Source organism: Diplotaxodon limnothrissa, linkage group LG11 (assembly GCF_057381915.1).
Source record: "Diplotaxodon limnothrissa isolate DT_005_m linkage group LG11, D_limnothrissa_male_GT1.1, whole genome shotgun sequence".
NCBI classification, from domain to species: Eukaryota; Metazoa; Chordata; class Actinopteri; order Cichliformes; family Cichlidae; genus Diplotaxodon; species Diplotaxodon limnothrissa.
This window is the reverse complement of record NC_140606.1, coordinates 24,278,903-24,289,801: the sequence shown is the minus strand read 5'-3', so window position 1 is coordinate 24,289,801 and position 10,899 is coordinate 24,278,903. Positions and strand designations below refer to the sequence as shown.

The window sequence follows — 10,899 nt, the reverse complement described above, 5'->3', positions numbered from 1 at the left end:
TTTTTTAAAATCAGGTGTTGCAATGCTAATTCCAAGCAGATAAAAAGTTCAAGTGACTGCACTCCACAGCTGCACTTTCTGTTTTTTTTTTAATTTCATGAATGATTGCATTTTGGTGTAAGCCAGATCCATGTAACCTAATATTTCTTGCTAAGACAGAATCCAAGTCAAACCATAAATCTGTCTTTTATTTGCCTAAAATGCAGTATAACATTTCATTATTTACATTTTAGTTAGAACCTGTTTGAATAACCCTGTCCACTGGGAGATGATCCCATTCTTTTTGAAAAATACACAAAACCCGTATTCTCATATTAGTATAATTAATATATTTTTGTTCCTCGCATATAATTGTGTAAACACTCCTGTTCGCTCCATACCCTTGGAATGTCTTTCAGTGAAAGGCCGAATTATGCGAATGTTCAGTAAATGAATCTAATGATACGTCACTACAAAAGGGTTGTCCTAGCTTCAGCCAATTGTTGCCGGCATGAGATGCACATGAGCCAATGCACAGACGAGTCTGGTAATGGGCGGATCCTTGTCAACTACGGTCACTGACGTTGTCGTGAACTTTACCGGTATTGAACTACCCCTGGACCCAAACCGTCACCGTAAGTAGGTAAACCGCAGAAAGGAAGGGGGTGTTTTGTCATTTGGGGGCAGGGGGGGTATTTCATGGCGTTACTCTGTCTTGCGTCGTAAATCTAGTTACCGCTCTATTCACATATGGGCGAATAGATCTCGTGGTCAATTCCACATGGCTACCTAGCCAGCCAGTTAGCTAACCAACCTCTGCTAGCTCGCTTTAGCATTCATAGGTTAAATGCTGCTAGTGAATAGTTTTGTCAGCTGGTGGCTTAAATCCATATGTGGCTTAACTAACAAATAACCAACTGCAGTACAACATGTCTTACTATCAGGTTATACTGTTTTTATTGTATTTAAAATCTCGAGAGTCTAACTAAATTGGGCCTTAGCTGAAACCAACATGCTGCACCAATGCTTCAATGAGGGTAGCGGTGTTGATGGTCGCTGAAGTCTTGTGAGCAAATGCTTTAAGAGCTCCGTGTTACTAAAGGGCTTACAGATATACTGTATGAAGCATGAGTAACAGATCTCTGAGCAGAATATGCGCGTGTATGTATTTGTGTATTTACCTCACAGGATATGCAGTTCATGTTCAAATTTACTTTTTGACCATTTCTACAAGATCAGTTTAACAGTTTGTAATCTGAATGCAAATATGCAGCTTTTATTGCTGTTTTGAAACAATAATGTATTTATACACTGCCTGTCTCTCTCAATAGGCTGTTACCATCTAAAACTATGGGCAGTGTGTTGGCTGCCGCCTCCCCCAGTCCAGCCCCAGCTGTAGCTGGAAGTGGACAAGGGATGCCAGGCTTGGTGTCGGTCCCTCCTGGGTTCACTATGCCCTCAGTGTCTTCCGTCCCTCCAGCAGCTGGATCTGACCAGCCGACGGCAGATGCACAAGCCTCTCTCCCAAATCCAGGATCATATGACGAATGCCACCGCAAATGTAAAGGTCTGGAAATGAGGCGCTCTCTCTGCATTTCTTCATTTGTTTTTCAACTTTTGCATCATAATTATGCTGTTGTATCATTGCATCAAGTGTCATTGTTAAGCCGTGTTGTTCTCCCTGCTTTGTTTCAGAGGTGTTTCCACTTCAGATGGAAGGGGTGCGGTTAGTGGTCAACAAAGGCTTGAGTAACCACTTCCAGGTCAGCCATACTGTTACCCTCAGCACCCTGGGTGATTCTGGTTATCGATTTGGTGCTACCTATGTAGGCAGTAAACAGACTGGGCCAGCAGAGGTAATGCTCTCTTTTTTTCTTTGCCTTTGCCTTAACATACTACTGATGTGATTCTGACCGTTGTGTGTAAATCTTTGTAATGTTTACAGAATTGAATGTTAATTCCATAAATACATCAACATTTCATTTAAAATGCATGAATATTATTGAGGTCGCGGTTATTTGTCACGAATAATCATTAGAACAAAATTGTCCTTTTTTTCTTTTTTTTGCACTGTCATGTAAATGTAGCATAGCTTTTATATTCATGTTGCCTTACATTCCTTATGTACAATGCTTTGCAAAAAATAAGTCACCTAGATTCAGTGCATCTTTTAGAAGAAAAATAGAAAACTTACCAAAGTGTAAGATAAAATCAAAACAAACAGGACACTCTTTGTATTTGTATATTGTGCTAAATTCCTGTTAATTAAATCTTTTTAAAGTGTTTATTCACCTCTTTGAGGTGAAATATATTGTCTTGTGTCATTCAAACATTTGAATTTGAACTAAATAAAGTTGTGTCCAAACTACAGGATAAAAAACAAACACAAAAAAACAAACTAAAGTGGCCATCCCTGAGTGTAGCCAAATGAAAATAAAAGGTAGGATTATGCAGGAAACGACCTACTGTTTTAGTATTATTTTAGTATTGCTTAATGCTTAAGGGTTAACACATCTTTGTCCAGTATTTTGACTATTTTCCTAAAGCCTTCATTAATCACTGTGTTTACTGGATGAATATATCTTTGGTAAAACGTGTTGGCAATTTCACTATGTCTTCATGAGCTGGGTGGATAAACTGTACATGCTTGATTTTCTGGACACCTGACCTGCTATTGGAGGATTTCAATAAGAAACAATTGCATTGTTTACGTTGCCTTTATGCAATCATCTTACTACAGTTAGCTGTGTGACTTTGCCACACAGACGTGAGTCTGCTATACTTTTTGCACATTGTTTGTTCTTGGTTTACGTCACTTGTTTTAAATGCACAGTATTTTATAAACCAACGGATGATAATCTGCTTTGAGAAACAAGTTCCACACCTTCTGTTGTACCAGATGTTTGACTTTTTAATCTAGTGATACTTGTTCAGATGACATCCAATACATTTTATGGTGCAGGTAACAGCTGTTATTTGGCATATGCAGGGGACTTCATCAGGGGGTAATTTTAGAGAGCGATTTATTTGATTTTGTTTTGTGTTTGATTGGCAGAACACATTTTTAATATCACTTGATCATGTTCATTTATTTGGTCGAAGTCAAACTCGTGATCACCATTAATAGTGTATCTCTACTTCAGTGTGAATCTTCACATAAATGTCTAATAAGCCATAATGGATGATTAGTGATATTTTATATCCATCTTCTTCTTTCTATCCGGGGGCTGGTTTACGGGGACAGCAGCTCCCACAGGGAAGCCCAGAAATCAATCTCTCCAGCTACCTCGTCCTGCTTGTCCAGGGGAACACCAAGGCGTTCCCAGGCCAGCTGACAGATATAATCACTCCAGTGTGTCCTGGGTCTGCCCAGGGGCCTCCTCCCGGTGGGACATGCCCAGAACACCTTGCCCAGGAGGCATCCTTGTCAGATGCTCGAACCACCTCTACGGGCTCCTATCAATGCGGAGGAGCAGCGGCTCTACTCTGAGCCCCTCCTGGATGGCTGAGCTTCTCACCCTATCTGTAAGGGAGAAGCTAGCCACGCTTAAGAGGAAGCTCATTTCTGCCGCTTGTATCCGCGATCTTGTTCTTTCGGTCACTTCTTTCGGTCACTACCCAGAGCTTATGACCATAGGTAAAGGTAGGGACGTAGATCGACTTTGCTTTTATCCTCGCCTCGCTCTTTACCACGTCTTACCGGTACAGTGTCCGCATCACTGCAGCCGTAGCACCAATCTGTCTGTCGATCTCCTGCTTTCTTCTCCTGTCACTCGTGAACAAGACCCTGAGATACTTAAAGTCCTCCACTTGAGGCAGGAAGTCGTCCCTGACTCAGAGTGGTCACTCCATCCTTTTCCGGCTGAGGACCATTGCGTCAGATTTGGCAGTGCTGATTCTTATTCCCACCGCTTCACACTAGGCTGCAAACCGTTCCAGTGTGAGCTGGAGGCCATCACCCAATGAAGCAAACAGAACCACATCATCCATGAAAAGCAGAGATAAGATTCTGAGATCACCCAAGTGAAGGCTTTCTGCTACTTGGCTATGCCTAAAAATTCTATCCATAAAATATTCTATTCTACTCATAGGGGTCTTGTGAATTGCTCTTTGTCCGGTGTCTCACCCAGGACCAATTTTCCATGGGAGACCCTACCAGGGGGCAAAAGCCCCTGGACAACACAGCTCCTGGGATCCCTGGGATTGCATTTTATATGCAAACAGTAAAAGATCTTGTCTGTCACTGTGACTTGAGTGATCTGTGCATAATCATTTTTTTTTTTTATCAATTTCTTTTGAAAAAATTACAATATATGTTGAATGCATGTGGAAACTAACTGTAGACGTTCACATACAGTAGAGCAATAGCAATATTATATGCATCAGAAATTCATCTAGAGCACCAAAATGTGGCCACCTAACCTAAAAACTAACTTGTTGATTTGGATTATTGAGCCAAAGTAGTAGAGGTGGGAATCACCATACATCCCACGATACGATATTATCACAATACTTAACGCACGATACGATATTATTGCAATTTTTAAAATATTTTGCGATATTCAGATTCTGTACATAAAGGTAAACTTTATCAATATTCATTTTATCTAATATCAAAGTCTCACACTCAGTCTTTCTCTCATTTCAGTCAGTTTTATTGTTGACAAACTGAATGGTTTGTATTACAGTCTAGTCCAACTTAACTGAATGCAACTATCTGGTACAATTATAGCTATTCTGAACTATGCAATTTATGAAAACTATGCAGCCCATTCAGCAACTGAAGAATTTGAAAGTAAATTAAAATAAAATAATATTTTATTTTAACATTAAATAAAAAAGTTTTAAACTTAATTAAAATAAAACATGTCTTAAATTAAAATAAGTAAACTGTCATGTTTATTGCTGCCAAAAAACAAGTTAAACACATTTGGACAGTGAAGGAATGTCAGGATCCTTGCTCAGAAAAAGGATCAGCATGCTCTGAAGTCAGAGTTCCAGTCCACAAAAACTTTTTTTGTAACAAAATATCGATTTCTGCTGTCCCTGTATCGATACATTATTAGCAAACAAAATATCACGATACTACACAGTATCGATTTTCCCCCCCACCCCTACAAAGTAGTGTCACCTTAAATGCCTGTCTCAAAAATTTAGGGGACCTCATGATAGTTCACTAATTTAGTGGGATGCTGAGATACGCTACAATGAGGCTTACAGTGACATTCATAAATATCTTGAGTATAGTTGTGGATATTGACATCAAAAACAACCGGCTATAATACACTGAATGTTTCAAGACCATTAGGAAATGTTGGTCTGTGAACGTGATAGGTCTTTTTATGGAATTTAGGGTCCTGTGTAATTGTAAAGCATCAGCCACTTATGTGAAATCTGTATTTTTGTCGTGCAAAACAATTGGACAAAACAAAACTGAAAAACATAATTTTGGAGCATTATGGAAGCTGTTTAAACATCAGATGTATTCCAGACCATTAAAGTCTGACCTGTGGTTGACAAAAACAATTGAATATAGTGATGACAAAAATCATTATTGTGTGTGCTATATTATATTATTAATAACCAATGCCACTCCTGAAACATACAAAGTGTGCCTAAATTAAAGATAACTCAACTTTATTATGGTGTTAATTGTGTGCATTTCCCCCCATTTAGAGTTTGTCTCTAAAGCCTCTTTTCCATTAGTACCTACCTGGCTCGACTAACTTCAACTTGGATCGACTGTTTTTTCATTACAATTCAGTACTACCTAACATGCGTGGTTGTCGTCATAGCAACACGTCCAAGCGTCCCGCAGAGTAATTAACATGACACGAACGCTACGAAAAAGGTGGACGTTGTGGCAAGAATATACCTTTTGCTCAGTCTGTGCCTTTTCTTCGGTCTCAGGGATCACCGTATTGTTTTTTGTAGCCATTTTTCTTATTGGTGGATTTCAAAAATGGTGTTAATGATATGCCTTCATGACTCATCGAGTGACGCTACTGACCAGCCAATCAGTGGCATGCAGGCTGACGACGTCACATTTTAGTACTTGATCGAAAAGTACCTGATACCAAGTACTTTTACTAAATGGAAAAACCAATTGAAGTTGATCCCAGTAGGTACTAATGGAAAAGGGGCTTAAATGACATATTATTAGTGTGTTTGACATTTAGTGTATTATTAGAGTTCAAAACTTCAAAAACACCTGGTTGGATTGTTTTTCTTCACATTTTCACAGCCCCAGATTCTGTATTACCGGTATTGATGCTGACTGCCATTTTATACAGCTGTTGACATAGTTTTGAAAAGCTGACAGTGAAGTGGTATTCTCTCTAGTCATTCCCAGTGATGGTTGGAGATATGGACAACACCGGCAGTCTGAATGCGCAGGTCATCCACCATCTTACAACAGCTGTACGCTCCAAAATAGCCATACAGGTATGTAGACATGCAATAGCATGTAGATGTGATCCTTTAGAATTTTTATTAAGCGTTTCAGTGAATGTTTTGTTGTCCTTTCAGTATTTTATATTTTCTTTTTATTTATTTATTTTCAGACTCAGCAGCATAAGTTTGTGAACTGGCAGTGTGACATGGAGTATCGAGGAGAGGACTTCACATCTGCTGTGACGCTCGGAAATCCAGATGTACTTGTTGGATCTGGTATGATAAAGATTAGTTTGATCAGTTATCCTTTATTTATTGAAGAAAAAGTCACATTGAAATTAAAATCTCTTTTCCAAGAGAGACCTAGACAAAACTGTAGCAGAAGTTGCAACAAAAAAAGTAAAAAATGTGCTGCAAAATGAAATATAAAAATATTATTCTTAATAATGAATATGAAACCTGATGCATTTAGTTCAATAAACAAAGGTCCAAAAGGAAGATTTTTTTTTTTTTTAATAGCAAAATAATAAATTGAGCGTCATTGGGCCTTTCATGCTTTCGTGTGTCAATAAAACACTTTCCAGATGTTCTTTCAGAACCACAGCTGATGTGACTGAATTTCAGCTTGCTGCTGAGTTGAATTGTGTGATGTCTGAGAAGCAAAGCATCAACCTAATAATCTAATAAACATTAATGGAAACCAGGGGGCGCCTGACGTCCATGAATGAGTGCTGCCTCACCTACAGAAAGTAATACATTGCTAGTTCAGTCTATGTGTCCAAACTGTGACTCCTGGAAGAAGTTCTCATTTCTTAGAATACTACTACTATACTCTGTCACGTATTCACAACCATTGATAATAAAACCCAACTCGACAGCAACAACAACAAAAAAAAAACTAGTGAACTACACAGGAGGGATTATAACAGCTGTTAATGAAAAACTAGGAGTGCTTATAGACTACAAACATCCTCTGTGGGCGCCAGTTTAGCTCAGTGCGTTGAGCAGGCAATCGCATGACATACGGCTTAGAAAATATAAAAAAGTGTACAACGGGAATGTGTCTCAAAAGAAAATATAATCTGTATTTGTAATAGATGCTTTTTACTGCTGCAGGTATTTTGGTGGCCCACTATCTTCAGTCTATTACTCCAGCACTGACTCTCGGTGGAGAGCTTGTGTATCACAGGAGACCAGGGGAGGAAGGAGCGGTCACCTCTCTCTTGGGCAGGTACACAGGTAAAATCGCTCTTTAAGATTCACATTCTGCACTGCAAGACTACGTTGTGCTAAAATTTATATATTTTATCATGAAGCTTTAAGGGTATGGTAAAATGTGAGCTATCTAAGAGATGGATTAGTAATTCTCCCCACCTTTTTTAAAAACTCCACAGGTGAAAACTATGTTGCTACATTGACTTTGGGAGGAGCAGGAGCTCATGCTACATACTATCACAAAGCCAATGATCAGGTATCTAACTTCAGTTAAATTGTGTTGCTATACTACTCAGGTCACACTACACTTGCATAAATCCTCACAGTGGATCTGAGGATTTCATCTTGGGCATGTGGAAGTTTGGCCTCCTGAGGCCATCACTGACACAATGCCAAACCTGTCATAATTTTGCGGGCAACATAACCACCTGTAACTGTCTTTAACAGTAATGGTTAAAATGTTTTGTAGCTCAAATGAAAAAAACACAACAAAAAGATTCTCTTCTTTCATCCAGTGCATAGCCAAAGTCTAGAGAATCATGAGGGACGTTTACAAGAAAATCCCTGTAACTTGCAAATGTACTTTAGATAAGCAATGGCTTCTTTCTCCTGTGCACATAATACATTTTTACAATAAAAACAATAAGTCAAAAACACATGCAGCCAGAGAGATTGAGCAATTCACAACCATATATTAACATCAGAGACAATTTTGCTTCTGATGGTCAAAGATTATGAATGTTGGTAAAATTTTGCAGAGTGTTGATGAGACTCGATTGTGGGTTCGACTGCTGCACATTGGAGTCTGGATAAAGGAACAAATATACTGAGGGGGTTTTTTTTTGTTTTTTTTTTTGCAAAAATCACAGGTGAAGTAAATCCTGTGTTGTTCTGTGTTGTCCTTAAAGTGACACATTTGGCGTGAACAGTTTGCAGTGTTGGGAATCCTAGCAAAACAGTGTTTTGGGGTTGTTTTGATTTTCTACTCCACATTCAGTGAAAACTGGCCTTAACTCTGATGTGAGTAACAACATCTAAATTCTGGAATATATTTTTTGCAAGTCTGCTGATTTTGGCTTTGAAAATACTTTGCACACGTGCAATGTGCATATGGGTACTTTAATATTGAATTAACAGACTTAATGTTACATGTACTTTAAATTTCTTCTTTCACAGTTGCAGGTAGGAGTTGAATTTGAAGCCAACACGAGGATGCAAGACACAACAACATCCTTTGGTTACCAGTTGGACCTCCCCAAAGCAAATTTGCTCTTTAAAGGTAAATACCGTACACAAGTTGTAACAATCAGTAAGAACTAGAGATGGACCGATCCGATATTACGTATCGGTATCGGTCCGATACTGACGTAAATTACTGGATTGGATATCGGACAGAAATAAAAAATGTAATTCGATCCATTAAATATCAAAAAAGCACCTCACAAAACTTGCGACATGGCGTAACTCGGCTCATAACCGTTGCACTTCGCAGCAGTATGCCTCACGTGATAGAGCAGCTGTGTGTATTTGGAGCCTCGCTACCAAACCGGCATTTCATCTCGAGGAAGTTATCCCTAAGAGAAGTAAAGCAAGTGTGTAAGTTCATCTCTTAATGTTTGTAAAGCATTCCTGCGTTAAGCTTAACAACCGATATATGGAGCGACTGCCTCTTCTCTCTCCTTCCCTCTCCTGCTGCTACTTCAATCGTGAAACTGCTTAATCATCAGCTGATCGGCTTTTCTGTCGCGAGTCCGTCTCTCTTCTTTGTTTTTGGCCCACTTTGCACGAGAAAGAGGAAACCAGCGGCTGAACAACAGTAGCACGTTTAAGCTTGATAAGCTGTTGTTAGAATTTATTTAATATTACTTTCTAGACCAGGATCTTTTTCTACAGCTGACGGCTGGTAACTGTGTAGGGGCGGATCTAGCAAAGTTTAGCCAGGGGGGCCGATAGGGCATGAAAAGGGGGCACAAAGACATACTTTTCTTTCTTATTCTCACTTAAAATGTCTAGCTTTTAATAAATAATTATCTGAATCTTACACCCAAAGTTTTAATCTGATGTAAAATGTATAGAAGTCCATTACTGTATATAGTAACTGTTAAGTCTAATATACCCTAGTAAGCTATAGTACTTTTTCCTTTGGGAAAGTATCATCTGTGAATTCTGGAATTGTGTTGAAGAAAGATGTTGAATCTATTTAATTATTCTTGAAAAATAATTTATTTCTGTGCATTTTTTTTTTCACCCTACATCGAAATTAAAGTTGATTACGTCGATTAAGCATCATGAGGTGGAGGGGGGGGTGGTTCCCTATTTTTATTTTTTGCTGGGAGTTGGCAACCCTGTTAGTTAGGTTGCTTAATATTTCTGCTAAGTACTCTTTAAAATACCAGAATAGGGAGGATGGAGTAGGTTTAAGTTTATTAGATTGATCAGTATTGCTGAACTATGAAATATTTTGGGTGCAGTGTATTTTTTACATACAGGTATAACAGAATAGCTTTAGTGTTGTTGTTTATTTAAACTTGAGTATGAACTTATACAAAATGCAGCAAGATATTAAAAAAACAGTTTTATTGATTAAAAAACACTATTGGATTCATATCGGTATCGGCAGATATCCAAATGTATCGGACATAAAAAAGTGGTATCGTGCCATCTCTAGTAAGAACATTACCAAAAAAGGGGAAGCAAACATTTCCATTTCAAAATTCATCACTTCTATGTTCTCTTCTGCAGGATCAGTTGACAGTAACTGGGTGGTTGGAGCAACTCTTGAGAAAAAGCTCTTGCCGCTGCCTCTCACACTGGCCCTCGGGGCTTTCCTCAACCACCGTAAGAACAAATTCCAGTGTGGCTTTGGTGTCACGATTGGCTAGAGGTTCGGGGGCTGCTTGGAACCAGCCCACAGGCCACCGTTTGGACCGGCACAGAGACACACAGGAAACCTGGACTAAGTTTTAAAAATTGGATTGAGAGACTCTCTTATAACTGATTTTCTGAGGCAGACAGAGAGACAAAAATGACTCAAGGAGCCAGGACTGGCCAAGCCATGCCTACATACTGTAGCACAAATGTCTTTCCTTTATGGTGTGTTGGATGTACCCAGAGTCTAGAGAGATGTATATCAGAGGGGATCATGTGACGCATGACAACATGTGATGTGAAAATCAAAGTAAGTGGTGAGACATAATATATGGTGGTTATGTATAAATTGAAATAAATGTGATTACTTTTTGTACATTTGCCTGTGTCATTGTTTATAAAATACAACATGTATACCTGGATTATGTGTATCACATGAGCTGC

At 38.9% G+C, this 10,899-nt stretch overlaps 1 protein-coding gene across 3 annotated transcripts; it reads left to right on the top strand.

The window, feature by feature from the left end:
• Positions 1-529: 529 nt before the first annotated feature.
• tomm40 (translocase of outer mitochondrial membrane 40 homolog (yeast)) lies at positions 530-10,787 on the top strand. 3 transcript variants are annotated; one of them, XM_085365408.1, is made up of 9 exons: positions 530-618; positions 1,311-1,546; positions 1,675-1,835; positions 6,322-6,423; positions 6,543-6,648; positions 7,489-7,611; positions 7,767-7,843; positions 8,764-8,866; positions 10,330-10,787. In XM_085365408.1, exons 1-9 carry the CDS (start codon positions 530-532, stop codon positions 10,467-10,469), a joined length of 1,137 nt encoding a protein of 378 aa, XP_085221534.1. In that variant the 3' UTR covers positions 10,470-10,787. The 3 variants fall into 3 exon arrangements, with proteins under 3 accessions (XP_085221534.1, XP_085221535.1, XP_085221536.1); XM_085365409.1 differs by having other exon boundaries at positions 558-614; XM_085365410.1 differs by having other exon boundaries at positions 558-622.
• The last annotated feature ends 112 nt before the right edge of the window (positions 10,788-10,899 follow it).